Here is a 25,812-nt window from a genome sequence, read left to right as displayed (position 1 = left end):
CATATGATTTATGAATTACTGTATATCACTAGTTACCTTTTTAGGAGAGATAGCCTCCAGTGCCTTGTTCATGGGCTACAAGATGCATTTTGTTTTTGTAACCTTTAAAATGTTCATCCTGATTTATTTGGGTTGAGAGTACAACAAGAACAAAAATGTTCACCCAGCCCATTTTACAAATGACCAAGTGTCAATTACTGTGTTCTTCCTCCTAATTCACATTCCTTTGAAGTAAGGTAATGTTTCTTCTCAGTTTGAATCTGCTTAATGATGTCATATTTAGCCACCCTGATCGATCTGGCTTTATTGTATCATATAACCAATCATATTGGCTACAAGACAACATCACCAAGCCAATTAATATCAAAGGCTGAAAGCTCTGCCCACAATATGAATATTGCCATCATATGACACCAAGTTTGATGGCACTTCCAAGAAATATTTTGGGTGCCTCAAATTTTGGGTGCCTCCAATCTGTACCCTTGTAGTAAAATTGACGTAAAACATATTAAATATAGGCTGGGTTTTTAGCCCCTATCGGAGATGTATACATCAAGATTGTGCCAAACTGTATTGCCTTTTGAAAGTATATGCTGTTAACTTCTATTTGATATAAAGCAAGTTTGAATTCATTTCTAGATACAAGTAGGGAGTTTGGAGCCTCAGGTTTTGGTAGGTAACAGAAATGTACAATTTTTAGGTGAGTATCCCAATTGTAAATAAACAGCTCTTGCCTTCATATCTACGCAAACACATCGTATGGTATTGTATTGTAAAGCACAGTCCAATTTTACTGCCACATCAAGTTATTATAAATTAAACTAATTTGGAATAATTTACTCAAAACTATTACATTCCTGATGTGTTTTTGTTGTAAGGCAGCATGGGAGTGGTTGGCATTCTTTGATTTCATTTTTTTTCTTTTGCAATTCTTTCTCTTTTTTTATATATATATATATATGAACGTTGCTTTGCAGAATGTGTGAGCAACCTTTTCCACCCAAGACCAGGGACATACATCTATTATAAGCAGAATGGACAATACAGCTCTTTCTTTTTGTTCCCTGCTGGTAGCAGAGACAACTGTGTGCATATATTTGTGGATTTTTTTCCCCCTTTTGGGGAGAATAAATACAGTATTGCCAAACTGAACAACAGTTGCACTTGTAAGAATGTTATGAACTGGAAACAATGGTTTTGCAGAAGCCATTGTTATCTTTTAATACAGTCTGACTGATAAGGTCTAGATCAACAGTATTTTCAACTGTGTTTCCAAAACACAGATTACAATTGGTTTCTAAATATGGTTGATGCCATTTAATTTGGTAACATTTGGCATATCCGAGTGTTCACTGTGTTGACAGTCAAATATTCAGGCCACCAAAGATTTTCTGGGATGTTCAATTGGGAATAGGTATTTTATGATGCCAAGTGAATATTCATTATTTGTGGTGGCTATTAAAAAAACAAGAAGATGCCACTCTCCAACGATAAAGATGATCTGGATCCAAGTGAGATTGATTATGACTAATTTGGTTGAAAACCACGAGGCTTGAATTAGTCAAGTCTAACTGGATTTGATGTGATTCACAGAATGTAGAATGCAGCCTTAACCATAACTTACTCCTATATTCACACAAATACATTGTAAAATGTAGACTGTCACAGGAGAGAGGCTCAGAGAGCAGCTGGGTAACTCTACAGTTCACGTTTATGCCCTAAAACAAAAGTTAGCTATGTGGCATATTTCCAGTTGAATTATCCTGTTTGTGTGTAGTTATTTTTATAAGTTCTTGAGAGCAACCATTGCAAAGATTTCATATTTTTCGTTTTTGATTGCCATCATTCCCAGAACTTCCTTTGTATTTTTCAGGGATAGAGCTCTGTCCTCCTAGACACCGTTTTATGATCACAATGATAGCAAGCTTTGTAGCAATGGCAGGACAATTCCTCATGCCAGGGTTGGCTGCCCTCTGCAGGGACTGGCAAGTTCTCCAAGCTGTGATCATCTGCCCTTTTCTGCTGATGTTACTCTACTGGTTGTAAGTATCTGTGGTTCTTTATTTTCAGAAGTGGTTCATTAGTAACAGGTGAATGCTTGGAGCCAAACAAGATGTTATAGGAGAAATGAGGCATTTGATCCTGAATTTCCATGGCACTATTTATGTAGAAACTGGGAGAAATAGTGGGAGGAGTTAGTGCTTCACCTTTTTCCTCTCTGCCATTTCTCCTCCAACCAGTGGTCTTTAACTCAGTTGATTTTAATTGATAGATCAAAAATCAGAAGTCAATTAGCTGGTAAGGGGAATCAGGTTTGGTGGGGTGGAAAGAAATTTAAAAAAAACCACAAGAAGATGTAACTACCTTATCCCTTTTCCCTCTGTTTCCTTTTAGCATGGATCTTAAATTATTTGGGTATTTTGCTTAAAACCTTAAGATGTTCTACTGTTTTGCTAGTTGAAAACTCTCTTTTACACCTCTACCCTCTTCTCTAATTGAGAATCCTAAGAATAAAATCTGACACTAGATTCAGAGAAACTGCTTAATATAAATCACTGGTTCCAGTTTTCTTAAAATGAAGGTCTTCAACTACCACAGACTCCAACTGCTTGAAGAAACATTCCTGATTCCTTTTACCAAGGCACACTGGGCAATGTAGGTTTGGATGAGGGACCTAGGGATCTCAACCTCCCTAAAAATGACAATTCCCAGGATTCTTAACAGTTGACCCAGAGATTTTACATGGTGGTAGTGGGGAATGGCAGTGTCCATGGTAAATAATAAAATAATAAATTATATTTAAAATATAGCAAAACCACCAAAAGAAAAAATACAGATGAGTTATCTCACTTAAATGCTCCAGTGCTGTCCATAAATCTTTACCAATTGCCTGAAGGCTACCAAGGAAGGGGTTAATCTAACTTCTGTGGGGACAGCTGCCATTACAGAAAAACAGCATTGTTGGAACTCAGCCCCCCTCACTTCACAAAAATGGGGATCCCACAATAAATTTTCTCAAGAAGAATGTATCAGATGGGTTGATTCTGGATGGAGAAGATGGTCCTGCAATGATCTAGATGCAGAGTCATATACAGGTAGTCCTCACTTTGGGATCACAATTGGGACCAGCAACTATGTCGCTAAGTGCTGCAGTTGCTAAGCAGAAAATCATGTGACCACACTGGGCTTATGACCTCACTTCTCCTTGAGTTGTTACGCAAAGCTCCACAGTCGTTAAGTACAACATCAGTGACTATGACTTAACGATTTTACTTCCACCTTCTCTATTAACTCTGCTTGTCTCAAGCCAGTTACAAAGCACACAAATGGCAATCACATGGCCACAGGATGCTGTGACAGTCATAAATGCAAGGATTAGTCACACAGCTTTTTTTTTTACACTGTTGTAACTTTGAACGGTCACTAAACAAGGCAGTTGGTAAGCAAGGACTACCAGTAAGCCTTTATAAGTTAAAATCAGTACTTGGAAGCCAGTGCAGCTCAGGTGTCATACGCTCATGGTGAAAAGCACCACAAAACATGTGGACCCTTGTATTTTCTACTAGTTTCAGTTTCCAAGTGATCAGCAGAGGCAGTCCCATGTAAAAGGCATTACATTAGTCTAGATGAGTAGTGATGAGAGCATATGTCATTGTTGCAAGACCCTCCTATAGATAGGTGTGCATCTGTCATACCAGCTGAAACTAGGCAGAGACCCTCCTGGCCATGGCCTCTGCCTGCCCACCTAAAAGTAGCTGTTAGTCCAGGAGAACACCAAAGTCACAAAACTGTTCCTTTGAGGTGGTGCCTTCCCCACAAGTGACAAGTCCAAGGCTGATGGAGAACAACAGTGAACAAACAGCAACTTTATCTTGCATGGGTTCAACTTCATCTTGTTTTGCCCCATTCATAACTGAACAGCCTCCAGACATGAAGGCAAGACTTGAAGCATCTCTGACGTGAACCTGGCTGGTGATGTATATTTAGCTATCATTTGCATAGCAATGATAATGTACCCAGTATTGATGGGTGGCTTCTCCCAGTGGCTTTAAATAGATTCTAAAAAACAGGGTAGAGGAGTGAGTTTTTTAGGTCTAATTGTATCAGGAATGGTGCATACTCCCCATCCAATTCCCAGGTCATCTCATGCCCAGGTCTGAGCCCTGATTGAACAGGATACAAATAATCTTCTAGGGTGCCCAGGAGCCTTGTCCTCATCCTTCCCCAATAAGGGGAAGTTGGAGACTAGGCAATAGTTGTCAAATATAGCAGGATCTATGGGGGCTTCTTAAGGAGGGCACATCACAGTTTCCTTCAAGGCTGCTACCATCACTCTCTCTCAAAGTGAGACATTGATCACGTCCCAGATCCAGCTTGTCATATCCTGTCCAGCCCCATGGAGAAACCAGGAGAGGCATGAGTCTAGCCTACAGGGGGCAGGGCCAGGGCTGCAACTTGGGGGGGCGGGCAAGTGGGGCATGTGCCCTGGGCTCTGCGCTGGGGGGGGCGCCAAAATGGGTGCAGAATCCATGTTTGCCCTGGGTGACACAGACCTTAGTTGCGGGCCTGCACAGGGCTTATGCTATAGAGCATCCTTTCAATTTCAAGGGAGTCTTCAGGCCAAAAGAAGTTCCAGCTAAAATAAAACATGGCAAGATGCTACTCCAATGATATTGGAGCCAACCTATGTAGAGTCAAGACTTTGGGAAAATTAAATATCAACAAAATGCTGTATAAAACAGTTACAGCAGGCAGCTGGGATATCTACTCAGTCTCTGTAAGTGAAAAGCTTAAGTGAGTAAGGATGGATTCTAAACAGGGACATACCAGTTGAGGATGATGGAGTTGTGTATCATACATACCTCAGAGCAGCTGTGCTGACTAAATGGTATTGTTGGGAAATACGAGCATAAAATTTTGCAGATAGAATCTATACAGTGCTCCCATGAGGCATGTCTGGATGTTGTGTTTATTTTCTGTTTGGTTTTTTTTTTTTAAATGAGTTTAACCCTTGAAACTATCCCCAATGAACCAATGAAATCATTGTTTGGGTCTGGGTGCAATGAAATCATATCCATCTATCTAGTATCTGTTCTTGAGGTCCATTTCTCTCTGATTCTTCAGTAAGAACTTTCAGGCTGATAAATACTTCCCATTTTTTTCTTTATCGCCTTAGAACACTTTCTCAGTGTGATTCATCTGGTCCCTCTCTCTATTGTCTATAGCAGTGTTTCTCAACCTCAGCAACTTTAAGATGTGTGGACTTCAACTCCCAGAAATCCCTAGCCACCTATGCTGCCTGGGGAATTCTGGGAGTTGAAGTCCACACATCTTAAAGTTGCTAAGGTTGAGAAACCCTGGTTTATAGGGTAAACACAAAATACTCCTTTTTTGGTCAGATTTTGCTTTCTAATTTCCTTTTACATTGCGTTATGGCTCTATATGGTTACATATTTTGTAATAAGATGGTTTGGTAACTTGTAATTGGCACTAGTTGCTGTAAGTCAGCGGGTGCGGATAAAATGTTTGAAGAATTAAATTTGTTAAATATGTAAAATTCATAACATTAGAATTCCCCTCTCCCACTCTCATTCACTTTCCAAGGTTCCCTGGACAAAGAGAGTACCAGTTAAGCTGGTTTGTCTGTGTTGTAGAAGTTTCTGCCTGTTCTTGAATTAATCATCTTATTAATAGTTTTTATAGAGAAAGAAAGAAAGAAAGAAAGAAAGAAAAAGCCGGCCAGCCTTCCAAGCTTGATTTGGGAGCAGGTTTCCTCCTTTGATAGAGGCAAGATCATTCAACTCTCTGGAAGGGGAGATATCTCTCTACACAACCCAGACTGTTCCTGTTTAGGATACAGTATCTATATGGAGCTTGGGTCTATTTAATGTTAATGATTTATCTGCCCTCTCCCACCCATCACAGTTTGGTAAGGATTAAGAAGATAATGTACCACACATCTCAAGCCCTTATCCACAGCTTGAGTGAGTAACTCATCTGAGATACTTCCAGGGAATCACAACAAGACACTTCCTGACTTCTCACGTAAAGCCCAGTGTGTGGCTTGTAAAAGATCAAGACACTCTCAGACAATAATATTGGTTCCCTGATTTAAGATAACATTTAGTGAACTTCATTGAGAATCTTTACTTCTTGCAGCATCTTCTGCTAGCTGAAATAACAGTAATTAGACATACATCCTTTAACTTATCCTGGCAACTACTTACTTACTTATTTACAGGACCAAATCCCAAGCTTAAAAATAAGGAACTTATTATCTATAACACTATAACTGAGATGTGGAATAACAAAGTGTCTTCAATTGCCACATTAAAAAAAATCACAAAGTTAAAATAATGAGACTTCAGAGACAGGAATCACAATTCTATCAATTAGATGGATTTTATGGTTTACCTCAATGACAATAGACCATAATATGATAATACTTTATACATGTATGGTAAATTTGTACATGGATAGTACCTGTCTCTTTATTTACTTTTTAGTAGATTTTTTGTATTTTCTGTATCTTTTTTCTTTATGCATCTCGGATTTAGGTTAATTTGGTTATTTGATAACAATTGTTAATCATAGTTCAATTAAAAAAAGAAAACAAAACATATCAAGTAGAAAAAGAAGACTTTCTGTATGTATGCATGCATGCAACCCTTTGGCAGTCTCCACTAACACATTCTCTATTTTCGAAGTATTTTCCCAGAATCTCTTCGGTGGCTGATGGCCACACAACAGTTTGAAGCTGCAAAGGAGCTCATCCTTCGTTTGACTGATGGGAATAGGATGAGCACAGAATGTGATATTAAGGGAGTGATGCCTGGTGAGTGTTTGAAGCTATGAGAAGTAGACAGTGAAAATACACATGAATGATTTTATAGATCACTGATTAAAAATTGCAACTTTACTTTTGGAAAAAAGTTGGATACCAGGCTCATCTGCAATTTTCCTTCAGGTTATTTAACCAACAAAATGGAGAAAACAATTATTTGGCTCACTGGGGAAATTTTGCTCCAGCAATAAAATCTCATATCTGAATACAGGGTAAATAATATTTCATTAATACTAAGAACCAAATTATCTTGGAATATAGAAGTAATGCTTAATATTGATGAGCCAGGTACATTACTTCCAGCCTGCAAGACAGAACAATGAACAGCTTCACAGAACTAAAGGCTTAAACTATCTCTACAGCAGCACACAACATTAGCAGAGAGATACCACTGTCTTACCACTTGCAAATTTTGTTTAGGTATCATTAGAAAACAGGACACATCTGTTTCTGTAGTCTTACCAAATCAGTTGGTGTTTTTTTCCTCTCTCTCTCTCTCATTTGTCCTTATCACAATACTTTTTCTTCTTTAAACAATCTCAAAAGTCCATATGTTAAGTGTTTTCCTGTCTGTACATGAATTTGTCAAGGAAAAAATGTGTCAAGAAAGCACATTTTCACAATAGATTTTACAGAAAATGTGTGCAATGTCTCTCATTCTTCCTAAGTTAATTAAAATAATAAGTACTAAGAAAGAGGGCAACCATTAGGAAAAAATATCTTAGAAAGCTGGAAAGAAACAAGAGAACAAATTAGGAATACAATATTGTGGGAATGGGTACTTGCTCACAAATGATGGCCAAGAGACAATGACCTCAGAATAGGGACTATCTGGGCAATTGCAAGTTGTAGCTTTCTTAATTTTTTCACAACAGAATTTTAAATAGTCCTTGACTGTGCTTTTCATTTATCCCTGAAAGTTACTTGGTCTCTGAATATGTAAACTGAAGAAGGTGTAGCAGATTCATGAATTACAAGAGAACTAACGTCATCCCGTCCAAACCATACTTTGGTTATTTCCCCACAGAATGTCTTACATATCTCAACTTGATATTTTGTTCCATACTGTCAAATATGAAACCAATATACACTGTACTTGCCATTTTAATGGGCTTGTTCTGTGCTGCAATTTGACCCTTGTGTTCTCTTTGCTTCATATTTTGTGTGCTGTCATGAATTGGATTTTGGGGAGAAAGATGCTTGTGAATCAAGTGGCCATCTGGATGTTTGTAGAAGCTGATTTTTAGCCACATTACCATTGGCTGATTTATAATATAAAGGAAAGTTAATACACAATGGACCCCCCTAAATGTAATGGAGTGATTTGGGCTGTGCTCTGATACAATGTATTTGGATAATCCATCTGAACCATTAGACAGATGTCAGTGCTCAACAGCATATGTATACCCTAGATCATCTCTGTATTTTCCTTGTTTATTATATTTGTATCATGCCCTTTTTTATGCAGCAAAGTGACATTAATGATATTCTGTGTGGTCTGTAACATCACTGTATTTTGCTCCAGAGATGAAAATTCACAAGTTTTTACACATTTCCCTGGGTATCCAAATGATTGTTAGATGTAGATCTATTTTCAAGAAGAGTATTATCTTAGTCTTTGCTATTGCAGGGATAGGTTGAGAAAGTTGCAGCAGTATAGATAAAACTTAAATAACTAGCCAAGTTAAATTTAGTCCATGGCTCTGCAGCTTCCTGGATGATTGTTTGTGTTCCTTTTGTTGACTAAACCTTGTATGCTGGCCTTGCAGGTCTATTTTGTCATGCTGACTACCTATAAGAGTGTCCTGTCTATATAAAAACCATTCTTCCATTTCTGTCCTGCTCTTTTGCAAAAATGGGCATCCTACAGAGCCTTTGTATATGTTTGCATGCATGTGGCTGTTAGAGCACAACCCAGATTGCCCTGCCAAAATTCAGGGTTTTTTTTTCTGGAAATAGGAAAGAAAATGTGTGTGTTCAGTACATGGTTGATTTCAATTTTTATTTTACTTGTGGAAAAAAAGGGGGGCAAAATCTTCTCCCAGTGTGCTCTGAGAGACCTGTGCAGTGTGTACATTTACTCCATTAATCATTAAATAGTAAAACTCTGCGGAGGAGAGATAAGGATGGGCCCTGCTTGTAAATGACCCCAGTTGTCCAGAAATCAGCCTAGTTTATGCATGAATGTTCTATGCCTTGAGGACAATAAATGATCTGAACGGGAGAGTCAGAGTTCCTAGGGAAGAAAATCCTTTGCATGGATGTGGCTTATCTAGGGAAATGTACGCTGCTTCTAATGTTCTTTGGCAGATTGTGACTTAGACTAGTAAGGCAATGCTGTTTTCATTTCCTGATACTGTCAGTCAAACCAAGCTTCCTTTACCTGTTTGGTTGGCTCCCTCTCACAGGCCACAGGTGGTTCCCCACAGCTCTGTCAGGAAATGAAGAAAAGGACAGCACGTCACGGAGCTCTAATGGCTTTGTTGTCAGGGAGTGCCAGATGGGGGATGTGGGAAGCAGCCAAGCTGGAGGTAATGTATGAGCAGGCTGCCAGACACAGAAGTTCCATACAAGCCCTACACTAACGCATGCAGGAGCAGGGACTGTGATCAGCAGACTCACATGATTAGTTTGTGGATGAGCTACATCACTTCAGATTGCTCTGCAGGAGAGGACCCAATGCACTTCCATGTTTAAAATACACTTGTGGAAATGGAATTCAGTGGGAAATAGAGCTGCATGATACTGTCCTTTATATATTAGGGATAATGCTGTGGTGGAATCTTTCCCTGTGACACACTGATTTTATGTATGGAAAGCTGTCTTACCTGCAGTTTGAAGACTTAATCCAATAATAGATATTTCATGTCAGACTGCTGGTCTTGTGGTGTAGCTCTCAGGTGCAAAGTGGTATTGGAGAGGGAACTCACTGAAGATTGTATCTGGCCACAGAATAGACACCATGGGCAGTTCAGATTCTCCATCTTCCCTTCACTCTTGAACATCTGCCAGATACTCTCTGAAGGTTTGGAGCACTGTCTGGAACAGATCTGAAGGTGCATGCAGGGGAAAGCAGGAGGGAGAAGAACAGGGAGATTCCTCTTTTGTGGGTAGATGTCTAATCATACAATAATGGACTTAGCCCTAAAGCAGCAACAGTATAGCCTCTATGAGTAAATTGCCTAATTCAGATATACCTCAAACATGCAGGAGAGGGCTTGGAAAAGGATCTAATTTAAGCAAGCTGCATCTCTGACTACATTTCTTTAACATTTGCTGGGATCTCTTTTTTTTTTAGTGTGGTTTCTGAAGTATTACCACAATGATGTGATGCTAGCATCCACGTAAACTTGCTGACCATATTTCATTGTTTGTTGTGACAGAGGCATGATAGAAATTCTTGCCTGATAGATTTTATAGTGCTGGTTTGTTCATGTGTTGAATAAGAACCAGATCCAGCAAGCCATCCTTTATGTTCTAGAGGTATAAATAGAAAGATAACTTTCAAAAAAACTTGCTGAATATATATGGAAAGGATGCAGGTGTCCTTTAGAGGATGACACCATGTTGTTTATGCATTTGTGAGATGATGGATGGAGAATCCATGTTATTGTCAGCAATCCCTTGATGAGCCTAATCAGAGAATGATCAATGTCAAACATCTCTGAAAATAAAGTTATAGATCCTTGTTCGAGCACAAAAGCATCTGTGAAGGGCTGGCACACTGAAAGCCCTACATGTATCCTAATTTCAGTTTTTTCAAGTGTATGTATCCACAAACATAGTTTTTTTCAAAAACCAAGAAGAACCAGTTCTGCAACGGCCTTCTGCCAGATTATTTTGTTGGTTCAACCTTATCGTACCTGTGCTATACAGGAAAGTCAATAATACTGTTTACAAGAAGATGAATAAAACATCTTTTTTCCCCCTTTTGGTCTTTTCTTCACGTTATATGGGATTTCCTGTGTTTGTGAGACGTTTCACTAATTCAGGAGTTTCAGAGAGACTGAACTTTAGAAATATTACAAAGATTCAAGGGGATGGGGAAATAAATCTACAGGCAAACCAGAACAATATCTTTGTTCCACTAGTGTTTATGGCATAGTATAGAAGTTTTCAAGCTACACAGAAGTAGAAGTCGTTTAAACATTAGCTTTAAGAAAACATTAAAGGGAAAACCATATTTCTGGGTAGGTTCAGACTAACAATGATAAAATGGAAAAAAGATGTGAACTTATTAAGTCAGAACTAAGCAAAATAAATTAGGTACGAAAAAAGCACGCTAGAATAATAAATGGAAAAATTCTTACTTCAAAATACAAAATAACAGGAAGGTTTTTTTCTCCCCCTTCCACTGTTTTTTGAGAACATGACTTGGGTGAACATGAAAAGTAATTGTCTGTTAGTGCTTTTATGGTTCCTGTGCTAATTCAGATGATTATTTATCTGTATTTCCTGTTCTGAAAGTTGAATCTCTTTGTTTTTCTTTTCTTGGTCATGAATGGTACTGGGGGAGGGAATTATCCATTTCCAATACGTAGATCCAAATAATTATGCTCCACAGTTGTTTTTTTCCCCCAGCCAACATTACAGTCTCAGAGTAGTGTTTTATTCAGTGATTCCTTATTCAAGGAATATTAATTCCAACTTAAATCTTCCGTTTACATGGACACATTAACATCAGGGAGTTCAACACAGTGACCATATAGTGTCTTGGAACAGAGCCTTGCATGTAAACGTACAAGAAATGCTAAACCTCAGAAAATTTTAATAATCTACCAGTTCTCATCTTCAAATTAATAACAAATACATCAAAGAACCATCTCCCTTTTCTGTCTGGTCAGCTGCAGGGATTTCTAATTTGCCAAAGACAGTGAGGTAATTAACTATCTTTATAAGCCTGCCTTAGTTCCAAATCTGTGTCTATTTCAAAACATTTTTGTGACCTCATTCATTTTTAAAAATATTACAACTCTCTGAAGACAAGATAGAACATTTAATCCAAGGGTAGGCAGAAGGCAATAACAAATAGATATTACACTGCCCAAACTATATTAACTGAAATAAGAAATCAGGAGTAGATTTTTGTCAGGGTGTGATATCCGTTCCATTCTGGTAATCAAACCAAATAATTGGGTTCAGAATTCTTTAATTTTATCTCAGTGTTGCTTCTGCCAGGCTCCAGATGGTGGAAATCAGGATGCTAGAAGAAAAGAAGGTAGGTCACATAAGCCTGAAATACATACCTCCTTAATCTAATCCTAAAGCCCTATATGGCTTTGATAGCTTGAAAAGAAAGGAGGAAGAAGTTCAATTAATTATTAGTTCAGAAATGAGATCAAAGTTAGAGGAAGTGTACTAATTTCCTTTTTCTGTTGCATGGTTCCCAAACCTCAGAAACCATGGCAAATGTGGTTTAAGCACAATTCACTATTTAATGGAACCTTGAAAAAAGGGTCAGGCAACTTTAATTAGAACTTCTTTCTTTCTGCTGGGCTGATCTGCATCGTTCCCAAATGCCTATCTTTTAAATAATGAAATGTTGCTTTTGTTTCAGAACTAGAGAAAGTGCTTGCCAGGAGACCAAAAAAAGTCTGCATTGTTAAAGTGGTGGGAACAAGAAACCTGTGGAAAAACATTGTTGTGCTCTGCATCAATTCGTAAGTATGAAGATGCTTCCCAGATGGATTATTTAGAGTCTCCATAGGCAGTGAGGAAAATAGGGAAAATGCTTTATCTGTTAGCACCAGCAACCCCAGTGGCTTGGATGTTAGAGCTTTGTAAATGAGTAGTAGAAAATCTGCCTGCTTTTTCTCTTGTAAAGGGGACAGCATTGCATATACATCAGGTATCAGAATTGCTAGCTCCCACCATTGTCAAGAGGCAGTTTGCAGCAGAATTTGTTTTAACTGTTTTGTACTTTACCATCCATTCCATGAGAGTGGCTTTTCTTGCCTTTCCTATGATTTCAGCTGAGAGGAGGCAAAGACTAAGACGAGCTGGCAGAAGGTAGACACGGAACCATGACTAGTAAATCACTGGGTGATTTGGAGGAGATTGGCAAAGATTTCCAATTCCAGTTGTTTAACAATAGCAGTAACAAAATTACTCTGCCCTCCACCCTGCTTATATGAATGTTTGTATGCTTATTTGTTTGCAAGTATCATGTAGAAACTTTTTTTAATGACTCTGTTAGTGATATTGTAGTCCCATGATCCTTACCACAAAGTTCACTGAGATCCCATTAAACAATATAACTATCTAACATGAGGAGGAGAGAAATTGGCTAAAACAATTTGTAGATGTAGATGCTTCAGTGAGAAAATGTTCTATACGACTGAAAATAACCAAGCTGATAAAAAGAAATTGTTTCCTATAAATTACAACAAAGCTCATTTATTCTATTTTTCATGAAAGGAAATTTTTTTTGAAGAAAAATAAAGTCATCTCCTATCCTCTGGGTTAAAATTAAATTTCACAAGGAAGACCAGATTGTTATCGTAAATGCATGCTACTGAACTGATTACAAGAGCCAGTTTAGTGTAATGGTTAAAAGCACCAGGCTAGAAACCGGGAGACAGTGAGTTCTAGTCCCTGCTTAGGCATGAAGACAGCTGGGTCTGGCCAGTCATTCTCTCTCAGCCCTAGGAAGCAGGCAATAGCAAACCACTTCTGAAATGTTGCCAAGAAAACTACAGGGACTTGTCCAGGCAGCCACCAGGACTCAAGACTGTTTCGAAGGCACCAAAAAAAAAACCAACTGAATGGATTAGTTTGCCTAATCACTTTTCTTAATGATATCACTCTGAACAACTGTAACAATAAAGAACAACTAAAAACTGGGCGGAGGGGTGTTGGGGTTGGCAGGCTGTCCACTTTGGTGATGAGTTGCCTCCTGGCATAGTATTATTATATAAGGCATCCATATGTCTAACTAGAGAGCATGGTAAAAGAAAAGCTCTTTTGAACCCAAATCAGGAATGATTGCATATGCATGTTCATCCTTTGGTGATTGCAGCATTAAGAGTGCTACCAACATGCCTGATACAGATCTCATATCACTCAGCAGTACCTTAAATCACAGAGTCTTTTTTCAAACATCCAAGTGACTGTGGCTGACTGCTGAACAAACAAGGGAGGGCCATGCATATGTCAACCCACTATGATAAGTGCCTGATTTCAGGAACTCTTCATCACCTATACTGGGCAGAAAATTATGTGGGCTAGTTTTTCAGGCTCCTGTAGCAAACAATTCTTTAACAAAAGTAAATTGTCCAAATCTTTGTTGCTCTTTTGATTGTGTTAACTGATGTGATAATCTAATTTAGAGTTGTTCATTGTAGGAAAAACAAACTGTGAGGCTCATGGCAAGGTTGCTTTTCAGTATCCATATTTTAGTATGAAATGAAATAAGATTCTACACCATCTCTTGACACATCGCTCCATGTTAGCCTTTAGATTCTGCAGACTAGTAGAAAAATGCCTTCAGTTTAGTATTGAACAGAGAATTCATTATTTGAATCTCGGCTTGTTTTTTTAAAAAAAAATATTTAAAAGCAAGTTTTTAATCCCTCTGGGTTATGAACAATGGCTTCAAAGATTTGGACCATGATCAGTGAAACAATGCTGAAGAAGCAGCTCATTTCTTAGGGACAAGGATGTTACTTCCTTATTCTGCATTGTTCCTTGCTCTTTCCCCAGCTAAGGAGGAGTAGATTATGCAAACAAAGCAGTGATGAGCCATTCAGTTTATTTGCTTAACATAAGCATGTCTCAGAATATTTATATTTTTAATATGGGTTTTCACGGCTTTGGATATAATTTTCTTAGTACCAACAGATATCAGACACTAAATGATGGGGGGGAAAAACCTTATCCAAGCTCCTACGATGTATTGCTAATTGCAAATTGCAGCTGCTCCATCCATCTATATCTAACTTGAGCAGAATCATTGCATCATAATGAATCTAAGAAAATCTTTGGGAGCCATCCGTATTCATGTATAGTTTTCTTGTAGCAAGTTGCTTGGACATTGTGGCTGTCCAGAAGAGAGACTTCTCACTGGGGAGTTTGAACTGCATGGCAGTGTAGCTTGTGTGCCAAGTCTTGGCATGTGAAGGTCCAAGCTCTCCTAGATGTTACTAGAAGAATTCTGAGAGACTATGATAAAGGTAAACTTGGCCCTGACATCCCAAGCAAATGGGAGAAATATGTAATTCATTTTTTTTTTCCCCTCTGTGACTCTTATAAAAGAAACCTATTTGGGACTGGGCTAAGTCCAGCCTGCTAGTTCTGAGTAATCATTTGCTGTGTGGTCCTAAACGAATGGTTCCTGTTATTTGTCACATGTTGTCTCTCACAGGCTGACTGGATATGGGATACACCACTGCTTTGCAAAGAGCATGATGGGTCACGAAGATAAGATGTCACTCACCAACAATTTTTATGCGGACTACTACACCATGGCTGGGATCACTCTGGTGTCCTGCCTGGCCATGTGTCCAGTGGTTGGTTTTCTTGGGAGAAGAGGGGGTCTCCTGCTCTTCATGATCCTCACTGCCCTGGCTTCTCTTTTACAACTGGGCCTTCTCAACTGTGAGTGTCAGCACTAGACTACTGCAAAGCTTAGTTCAGATTCACTGGACCCTGACTTTCAGATTACCACAGGGTTTCATGTCTACAACTACCCTTAGTTGTAGGTGGAAAGATAAGGGAACCATTGAAATGGGCAGTTAGAAGCCCTGATTATGAACAAAAGGAGAGAAAGAAGGGACAATGCAAATTTGTACATTTTTTTACACATTTATTTTTCTAAGGCTTGATATAGTCTCTACATATTACCTTGTCTTCTTGATTATAGTTGATTGCCCATCTCCCCAATTTAACTTCTAGCAAGGATGTAGAGGGCTCTGTCATTAAGCAAAGTGAGGCAGCTGACTCTGGTGACAGATGCTGGACGAAGACTTCGGTGGAACAGCAGCAAGATGTTGGAAGTGCTGGGTTTTACACAGTTTTCCTTGCACCCTTTAATTCAGCAAGTTAGCCCTCAGTTGCATGGAGGATGCTGACCCATTGCTTGTATATTGAAGTAAAAAACACATGGCATCTGACTGGCTGCTATATATGGCAATATGCCTCAGGCACTAAATGGTCTTGGGCTATCCCTGCTGCTTTGCCAAATAACTTCCACTACAGGTAGTCCTCGTTTAGTGACTGTTCACAGGTATGATGGTAATGGAATAGTAATGTTATGACCAATCCTCACATTTACAACCTTTGCAGGTCTGTAAAGCAAAGGAAAACAGAAGTAAGATCATAAGCACAGTCACAGTTTTGCTTAGTGACCACTTCACTTAACAACCAAGTTGCCAGTCCCAATTGTGGCCACTAGACAAGGACTACTTGTATAAAGTCTCCTCCAATGGCGACTTTCCTCAACTTGTATTACTGAGGTAGTTATCTACATGGTACAAAGGAGTTACACTGTAACCAGCATTGGATTTTATAATTAAAGGGCAGAAAATTCTAAGCCTTGGAGCGTGAATAACAGATAGACTGGACCTCACTATGACGAAATGAACCATACCCTTTTAGTACTTCTAGTTTCTCCAATTGCTTCCTGTGCAAACACATTTTCAATTATGGAGCCTTTCATATATATCTTAACATTTGAGGGAAAGCAACATTATGCAAAGCTCAGAAAAAGAGTACGAAATATTGAGCAACGTACATTAAAAGTATGAAATAAGTGAAAAGAAAAGGAAACTTATCCAAATGTATTATACATCAATACCATATCTGTTCACTTCTTTTTAAATAAGAATTTTATTAAGTTTAAAACAAAGATAAAAACTACAAAAAAGCAAAGAACTACAAAAAGAAAAATAAAGTGTGAAACACAAGAAAAAAGAATTTTGAAGATTACATAAAGAGATGACTTCCAACTTTCAACAACAAGAATGTACAGCAAATTCCATAATCAATCTCTTACTCTATATCAAACCAAGATCACATTATTTCTGTAAATTATTCCATTAGCACATTGTAAAAATCACTAAACACAATTGCTCCTTCCCCTTATATTAAATAAATATACACACACACACCCCTCCAAATCAACTCTCCCCCAAAACATTTATTTAATTATTTCCTTCCTACCACTGTTCTATATATTTCTGTCCACTATCATAGAAATCAAATTATAAAAATGTTTAAATTGTTTACTTTTATAGTTAATAATACTACAACAATCTTAACCCTATTAAACCTAAAACCAGGCAATTATTATCTTATAAATCTTAAAAAGCAAACAAACCTTAAAGGCAATCCAGTAAATCTTAATCCAAATCATTATAAAGAAAGATGACATTATACAAGCCTTAATATCAATCCAAATAAACATTCTTAATTCTCTACCTCACCTCAAAATAAACCAAAACATTTACTTATCTCCATATTACACACAGGGCATTTTTCATACAGAAATCAAACAGCCCAACTGCCCCCCTTAGAAATTCAGACTTCTCAGTAAAAAAACCTCCCACAGAACAGAGCCTCTTCTTTCCCATAACATTCCATCAAAAAAAGAACTCCGTTTGTGATTTGCAGTTCAGTCTGTTCTTTTAACTCCTTCAGCAACAAAATCTAGTCATTTGGCACAACAGCAGCTTCAATTTGGCTGTCAGTAGAAACATCTCCATCTTCACTAGAATCAACTTCTTCCACAACCTCAGCCAGATGAAACATTTTAAAGCTGATATTTTCTGCAGTGTCCCAAATATCTTTCAGAATATCTTGACAGGTATCATAGAAGATCTGTTTAAACTCACAATGGAACTCTGAGAAAGTCTCCTTGAAATCCTCCAAGTTTCAGGCAGTAGATTATGGTGCTCACTAGATATTTGCACTAGTGAGAGTAGGAGTTAATGAGTTAATAGAAGATCTCCAAAAGTTGTTGACACAAGAGAAAGTATGCTAACAAGCAGCTCTCAGAGAAAGTGAACAGAAAACTGAAGATTCAAAACAGCGGATTCAACATGTAGGAAGGCATTAAATCCTTCAAATTCAATACAAAAATAGTAACGAGACAATTATTTATTCTCAATCCTCCTCAATATCCAGATGGGAAAACAAGCCAAAGCTTAAAAAGATTTTTGAAAATTAATCCCCAAAATAACTACAAGCACCAAGAGAGATTGTTTCTTCTTGCTGTAGAAAGTCTCTCTTAGGGTACATAACTTTAAAAAATATATAAATTGGGTGATTTAGAAATGGGGTGGCTTGACCTAGTGTCCCTTAAGGCTACAGCACGGCTTGGAAATGACGTCCCAACCTCCCGGCAACTCTTACCCAATCGGCACAATTGCTGTTTGTGATTCTCAGGCTGCCATCACCATTCCAGAGGGCAGATGGGATGATTCCGAGCATTTTCTTTGTCCATGAAATCACTCTTGGACTTCAGGAAAAATCCTGCCCAAGCCCTTCCCCCAAAAAATCGCTGCTGTCAGTTCTGTCTACGGAGCTTGGGGACACAGCTGTTCAGTCGGCCATGTCCCCACCAGAAGTCCCCATATCCATTCACTTCTTCTTTTTACTTCTTCTGACAAACTTTCATTCCTCACATCAGAATGCCTACTACCAAATGCTGCTTTTCTACACTTGTACATCACACACTCTTAGCTAATGATGTGGACAGTATCAGTCAGTTTTGATAATTTGGTCAGGGTACCACAAATGCCACCAAAGCCTAATTTTACCCCAGGTATGCCAAACTACTCTATGCAGGTTAGAATCTCTAGACACTACCTTACAAGCCAATATACCATTGTATAGACATCCCACTAGCTAGAAGGTACATGCAGTGTGCTGACACACCCCAGATGCTTCCTTCTAAGAGAAGGAGCAAATTATAACCTGGCAGTTGTGCCCTATGTCATTGTGGCCTGATGTCATGCAAGCTGCTGCTTATATCTGTCCCTTTTTGATTCAAGGTTGTCATTTTCTGTACTTCAGTTGTACAATTTAGAATGCATCACGTATAACCAAAGTTTGGGTCTCTGCAAGATTCATTTTCTAGCATAGTCTGTGTCTGGATAAATTCAGAGACTGGGAAGAAAGAAAATATTGGCTGATGACACATTTCCATCTCTGCTAGAACTATTCTGAGACTTAGAGATTATGCTACTTTTTAATGGAAGATACCTCAACTGCTTCTGCATTAACTTGAATTTGACTGGCAAGAGTAGATGCTGAGACTGTGAGGTACCACAAAATCCCCATCTACAACTAACCATCAGCAGATCATAATGACCCAGTTTCACCTTTACTTTTAGTCCAATACCATTTCTCTTTTCAAAGCCTAAATTAATGTTGGCCTTGTGTGTCTCGTAGCAATTCCTCTGAGATCAAGAACATTATGATCAGATGATTCTGTGGATGACAGAAATAATAAAATATGGTTCCAGGCCTCAGGAAGGCACATCCTAGCAGAAGGTCCCTGCGTGCATCAAACATTGAATATGCCGTACAGTATACAGCTCTTAGCAGGTGGATGACTTTGTCTGGACTCAGAAGCTGAGCAGGATGTGGTCACTGAATACATGGAAGGAAGACCATTAGAGAGTTCCAGCCTGTAGGATAGACCAGGAAACATTTCTTTGGAAAAAGGCAATAGCAAACAACTTCCATCCTGTGTCTCAGCTGCATGGATGTGTCCATGTAGACACCATGAGTCAAGCTTGACTCCAAGGAAATGTTATCTTCATACAAATGCAAATGACAATCTTCAGTAAATAAGCTCTTACTGTGCATAAAATAATATTGAAATAATCCAAAGGTGACCTGAGAAACAGAGAAAGAAATGGAGATCAAGTTTCCATCTTAAGGCATTCACAGTGTTGAGTCCTAAGATTTACAATAACAGGGATTTGTGGGAGCTCCTTCCCAGTAAAGCTAAAATTATCGGATTTTTCCTTTTTAATAGTGCACCTGTTTCTGTCTGTGATTTTCCCTCTCTATTTTCCTTACATTATCAATATAAAAACCTTTGTTGAGTCTCTGCATTAATTCTAGGCCTGGAATTCTTCACCATCATGCAGTTCATTGTTATCATCTCATTAGAATTCTATCTTTTCATTGCGAATTGGAGATAAAACTGCAGGCCAGGAAGTCTGGGGAAAGGGTATATTTCCACTCTACCAAACCATTGAAGAAGAAATGTGCTGGGGTAGTTAGAGGAGTAATTCTACGCTGTAACTTTTAAAAACAACTGCTGTTGGATGTTTGTTTTTCTTGATATGTTCTTTTTTCTTTTTCTGTTTTAATCATCTTATGGTTCTGAATCCAGTGATAGGAAAATACAGTCAACTTCCAGACTCAGGTATAGTTTCCAAATCAGTTTTTGAACATGATTTATTTATTGTAATGAATCTTCTTGCTCTGAGTGTACATTTCCACCACTTTAAGCACTTTGAGGAAGCTCTCCTTCACCCATATCACCCCTCTGTTTCAGCGTAGCCTTGCCCATTGGTCCCATTTAATACTTGTTCTTGCTGCTGCTGTTTTACTTTGCCCAACAAGCATGCTTTTAAATCAGGTGAACAGGCAGAAGTCCTGAGAGTTTTTTATGTTGGCCAGGGCACCTCCCAAAGCTCCCACAAAGTTTCTTGTAACAAAATGGGAAAAGTATCAAATGTATAGCTAATAACTGTAATAGTTGTAATATCTACAGTATGTGTAACTAATTTTAATCAAATGCAAATTTGATTGAATCAAGTTTAGAGTTTGGCCTGGCCGAATCTCCTTTTTGGAGCATAGCCTTGGGCAGCCTCACCTCTTGAATTTGCACAGCTTTGATTTTAACGGCATGGAAATATCTATTTCTTGGTCCCAAAGGCATATTCTATCTGCATGTCATGTTTTTCTTTTTAGACTAATTATAATTGCATAACAATGGGAGATCATTTTTATTTTCAATGCCATACGTTGAAGGCAGATTTTTCTCTCCATACTTCAGATGAGAGTAAGAGAGCCAGTTTGGTGAGTGGTTAAGGCAGCAGGCTAGAAACCAGCAGACCCTGAGTTCTAGTCCTGCCTTAGGCACAAAGCCAACTGGGTGACCTTGGGCCAGTCACACGTTCTCAACCCTAGGAAGCCGGCAGTGGCAAACCACTTCCAAAACCTTGCCAAGAAAACTGCAGGGACTAGTCCAGGCAGTTGCCAGGAGTCAACACTGACTCGAAGGGACCAAAAAAATAACCCAACCTCAGATGAGATTTCAACAACAAAAAAGACATCCTTATGGCTTGTCATTTTAATTCAAATATATAAATAGAAGACATACCCCCTCACTGTCGGATACATTCTGAGTAAGATTTTTTTTCTTGTGCATACCTCTAATTCACAATGACAAAAGGAAGTGCATAATGACCCTCATGTTGCCTTACACTTCCTCTTCACTACACTATCCTGAACATATACAAGGGCCAACTGTTGTAGTTGGTGGAGGGGAACTTTGAACAGGGAGCTGTCAGTCCTTGAGAGCTGAATGCAGCTGACATGTTTGCATGTGTCTAAACAGGTATGAGTGACACTGTAAAGGACAAATTCTCCATTGCATTTTCCATCGTGGGGATGTTTTCATCGCACGCAGTTGGAAGTCTCAGTGTATTCTTCTGTGCAGAGATCGCCCCAACAGTAATAAGGTATTTAAATAAGAGAAGACACTCTGGAATCCCTTACTTTTATAGACGTTGGTCCTCTGATCAGCCAATTTTAGGGTTGGACACTTAAGGCGAACTAAGTATTATGACTGCTAAAAAAATATCCCAAAACTAGTAAGGGCATTGCTTTGTTGTTTCACACACCACAAGTGATTAGTCCATACAGTGGCTTTGACCCATAAAGCTGATGAAAGGGAAGCTGGCTACTGTTTGCTATAATGGGAAATGATTGAGGTTATTCTCCAGTTGTCCTCTGCATTTCTTTTTTATTTCTGTTTATTCTACATTCCAGTTGGTGTACATAGTTCTCCCAATGTCTCTTTGAGCATCATAAAATGGTTTGAGCCTGGGGGACACCAAATGAATCAACAAGCTTAATTCAAAAATAATTAAAATATTCAGGGAGCTTTTTAGTTTAATAAAAGGTTTAATCTGTCTCTCCTTGCTCCTTGTCTTCTAGTCCAATCAAAATGCAGATTTTGGAGGGATTATCACAACTGTCTACTTTTTAAAAGGTCTTATCTGTGCCATAGTGTTCTTCAGTATATTGGCAAACCTACATTTGGCATGTCCTGTTAGCTCATTATTGTTCTTTTTAACCAGGTTGTTTTATTGTTTCTGTTTATACCTTTGTTGTCAACTGTTATAGGAGTATGTAAATGAGAAGCAATATGTACAATTTTAATCAATTCATAATGATGAAAGAAAAATGTTGCATACATTGTCCTAACATTCTCCTATCAGTAGGATTTAAAATCAGGAAACTATTTGAACCAGCCACTCCCTCTCACCATCATGTGATTTGCAGGGTCATGGAAGGGCACGATGCATTGTTTCTTAGAGGGCTTGAGCTCCTTGGACAAACATCTAATGAGTCATGTATAAAATAAAGGTGGATTTCATAATTTTATTGCTAGCTGTTGAATAGTATTTGGTTGCAGCTGCCAGGTACTTTGTGACTACCACCGGTCTTGGTGAGATCTTGCATAGTCTAGTGCAGTATTTCTCAACCTTGGCAACTTTAAGATGTGTGGACTTCTTAAATGTGCATGGCTGACCAGGGAATTCTGGGAGATGAAGTCCACACATCTTAAAGTTGCCAAGGCTGAGAAACACTGGCCTAGTAGTATAATCCGCAAGGGAAGCTTCACTGAAGGAGAGCCAATGTGGTATTGTGGTTGAGGTGCTGGACTAGGCATGGAGAGAGACCCAGGTTCTAGTCCTCCATTAGATATGCAAGCCAGCTGGGTGCCCTTGGGCCAGTCATGCCACTGAGCCCATTTCAGCATCAGGCTCTGTAACCAACCATATTACTACTATTTTGTTGTTGTTGTTATTTACACAGAGTACACCAGATAGCTCTGACTAGATTTAGTACTTTTGACTATCAGATCTTTCTCAAAGATTTAGGATAATTAAAGAAATTGTAATATATGTACTGTTCCAAGTAATACACAACTACTACTGCTCCTGCTGCTACTATTACTATATATTGTTGTTGTTGCTATTATTTGCCTGCATCAATGAGATATTAGTGATTATATTAGACTTTGCATCTGCATTATGATGATCATAAGCACTGCAGGCATAGAGCACTGTAAACATTAGTGAGACAATGGATATACAATTCTTTGCACATTGATATTACATAACTTGTAGTAAGTCAAATCAATATAGGGGACAGAGTTAAGCTGCCTTTAGCTCTGCTGATAAAAGGCAGAAATTGAATAGCATAAAATATTAAAGTACTTTCTTGTTGAAGTTAGTAAGAAAATATCCTTTAGGTTTATTTTTGGATATAAACCCAGTTTGATTTTAAAGAATGACATAACTCAAGTTGAAATAATATAAAATCTTCTCAGTACCCTGTCCTTCCAAACAAACCAGCAACATTAAAATTGTGTTTCTGAGTGTTGATTTCTCCTGTTAAATCTGCATCACCTGTATAATTCATTGGCTCTAAATTTGATGAAGGTAAGTTCATAAAACATTTTTAAACTTTCAAAAAACAAAGTCATTGACTTTGAGGGCAGTTAGTAGCATTTATTAAAACTTGTTTTGTTACAAAGAAAAGTCTGTTGTGAACAGCTCCAAATTGAAGTATAAAGAGAAGAGGAGGTCTTTGATACAACCTCATCCATTCAGATGGATGTTGATCCCCTAATTCTGGCTGGTTCTTCCAGATCCAAGCTGCTAAGCACTTAAACATCACTGAAGAATTCTAATTCCCTGTTGCAAGGGATTGATAATAAACATGCTTTCAAATATTTAGCCAAGCGAAAGCCCTAAATCTCCTGTAGTAGACCTTTTGCACAATAACTGTATGTATTTTGGCTGCTGAAAACAGAATGAGATATTTGTGGGGAAGGAGAAGAGTCCAGTGAGGGCACAGGTGCTAAGAAGCTGGCTTCCTCTGTGTCTTTCCCATTTGAGGCATTTCTCAATCTCGTTGCCCAGTTTGTGACCTTCAGAAAGGAACAAAATCTAGGTTGTCTCAACGAAAGGTCTGTTCTTCTTAGCTTTTGTGTGCTCAGTTGCAGAGTCCACTTGTTTTTGCACTATACTCACCTAGTTCTTACAGTGAAGCTTATCAGTATGTGATGTGACAAGGGTTGTGGTTTTCAGCTGGCTTATCTAGAGCCTAATGCTGATCTGGACTGAGAGAGAGTAATTGGCCCAAGGTCACCCAGCGGGCTTCTGTCCCTTGGGTAGGACCAGAACCTGGGTCTCCCCATTTCTAGTCCGGCACCTTAATCGCTACACCATGCTGACTCTCTTCATTCTGGATAGAAAAACCTGGATTTCTTTTGCCTTTTATTTTGTGGCTTGTGCAAAGAGGAGAACCAGAAATATCAAAGAAAGCTGAAAGAGAATCACTCACAAGTAATTTCAGAGAGAAAGAGAGAGAGAGTGCATTAGTTACTTCTGGGGTGTATATTCCATGGAAGTATAGGGACAGCTTTTGGAAACTCCCTAAAGTGTGAGTGTATGTGTGTGTGTATGTATATATATATATATTTTGAAAACCTATCCTGGAATCCTGACCCAGCCAATGTCTAAGTACAGATTCCTGATTTTAAACCCTACTAGAAGTTACTAGTTTCTCAATTACAGCTCCGTGGAACCCTAGGGTTCTGCAAGAGGTCACTAGGGGTTCCCTGGGAGATCACAATTTATTTAAAAAATTATTTCAAATTTGGGCAACTTCACATTAAAGAGGTAAGTTTCATTCTTCACTTTTAGTTTAAGAACACAGTTAATGCATATATACAGACCTACACATGAAACAAATTTTGTAACTTCTGGCCTATATTTGAGCCTGAATGCGAAGGGGTTCCCCGAGGCCTGAAAAATATTTCAAGGGTTCCTCCAGGGTCAAAAAGTTGAGAAAGGCTGCACTAGATAATAAATTCCACAGACTGAATTTCAGGAGATGAAATAGGTGTGGTCACTTCATCTCAGGAAGAATATTGCAGAACTGAGGAAGATGGAGAAAAGGGTAGCCAGATTTATTTGGTGCCTTCCTTACAAGAAAAACTGTCTTAGATAAAAGATAAGTAAGTATGGACACAACAGAAGTATCTGAAATCATGGATAGTATGGAAAACATGGATAGAAACTGTTCTATCTTCTACTGTTCAATCAAAGGGTAGTTTTCTTCTGAATAATGTGTTAAATCCAGATAGTGATGCTTAGAAAATTTTTGTTGAAATCAGTGGGAGTTTGCTTGTGATTAAAGCCTCTTTTCATTGCATTTGTTGTATTGGGATCCAGGCCAACATGCTCATTGGTCTACACTTTCATACATGCTTAATCCATCTGCTAAAAGAGTTGATCAAGAAAAAAAATTAATATGAAAGTTCCTGAATGGACTTTTCAAATTTACAGTGGATAGAAACTGTGACAATGAAAAGTGAGCAGACATGCTGATTAAGAAGCCTTAACATTAGTATATCTTTTTCAGTAATTGCAGCTCCTTGCTTTTATACTGCTTATAAAATAAATTTGAGGAAAGCTTGCTCTCTAGTGATAACACAAAGAATTACATAAGTCCCAAGTTTCAGTTTTTGATAGGATAGAAAGCAAAGATTTATCAATGCAATAGAAAGAAGAATATTTAATACATTCACACACACAAATACACAGAAGGTGGTTATTTATTTGTAAGGTTCTAGCAGTTTTAAAAAAAATATTTTACCTATTTTTGGATTGATATATAAATGCAGATTTAAGGCAGAGAGTATAACA

At 38.3% G+C, this 25,812-nt stretch overlaps 1 protein-coding gene across 2 annotated transcripts in view; it reads left to right on the top strand.

Moving 5' to 3' along the window:
• Positions 1-25,812, top strand: part of SLC22A23 (solute carrier family 22 member 23) — a 106,335-nt gene that overhangs the window by 74,039 nt on the left and 6,484 nt on the right. Inside the window, exons 4-10 of one of the 2 annotated variants that reach the window (XM_063298829.1) lie at positions 1,874-2,042; positions 6,708-6,835; positions 9,253-9,375; positions 12,402-12,504; positions 15,207-15,439; positions 20,190-20,222; positions 21,423-21,546. In XM_063298829.1, the coding sequence (XP_063154899.1) occupies positions 1,874-2,042; positions 6,708-6,835; positions 9,253-9,375; positions 12,402-12,504; positions 15,207-15,439; positions 20,190-20,222; positions 21,423-21,546 (913 nt within the window). The remainder of the gene's footprint in view (positions 1-1,873; positions 2,043-6,707; positions 6,836-9,252; positions 9,376-12,401; positions 12,505-15,206; positions 15,440-20,189; positions 20,223-21,422; positions 21,547-25,812) is intronic. The other variant, XM_063298830.1, reaches the window with a different exon arrangement.

The sequence above is a fragment of the Candoia aspera genome, chromosome 3, assembly GCF_035149785.1.
Source record: "Candoia aspera isolate rCanAsp1 chromosome 3, rCanAsp1.hap2, whole genome shotgun sequence".
NCBI classification, from domain to species: domain Eukaryota; kingdom Metazoa; phylum Chordata; class Lepidosauria; order Squamata; family Boidae; genus Candoia; species Candoia aspera.
This window is presented reverse-complemented; position numbering and strand designations above follow the sequence as displayed.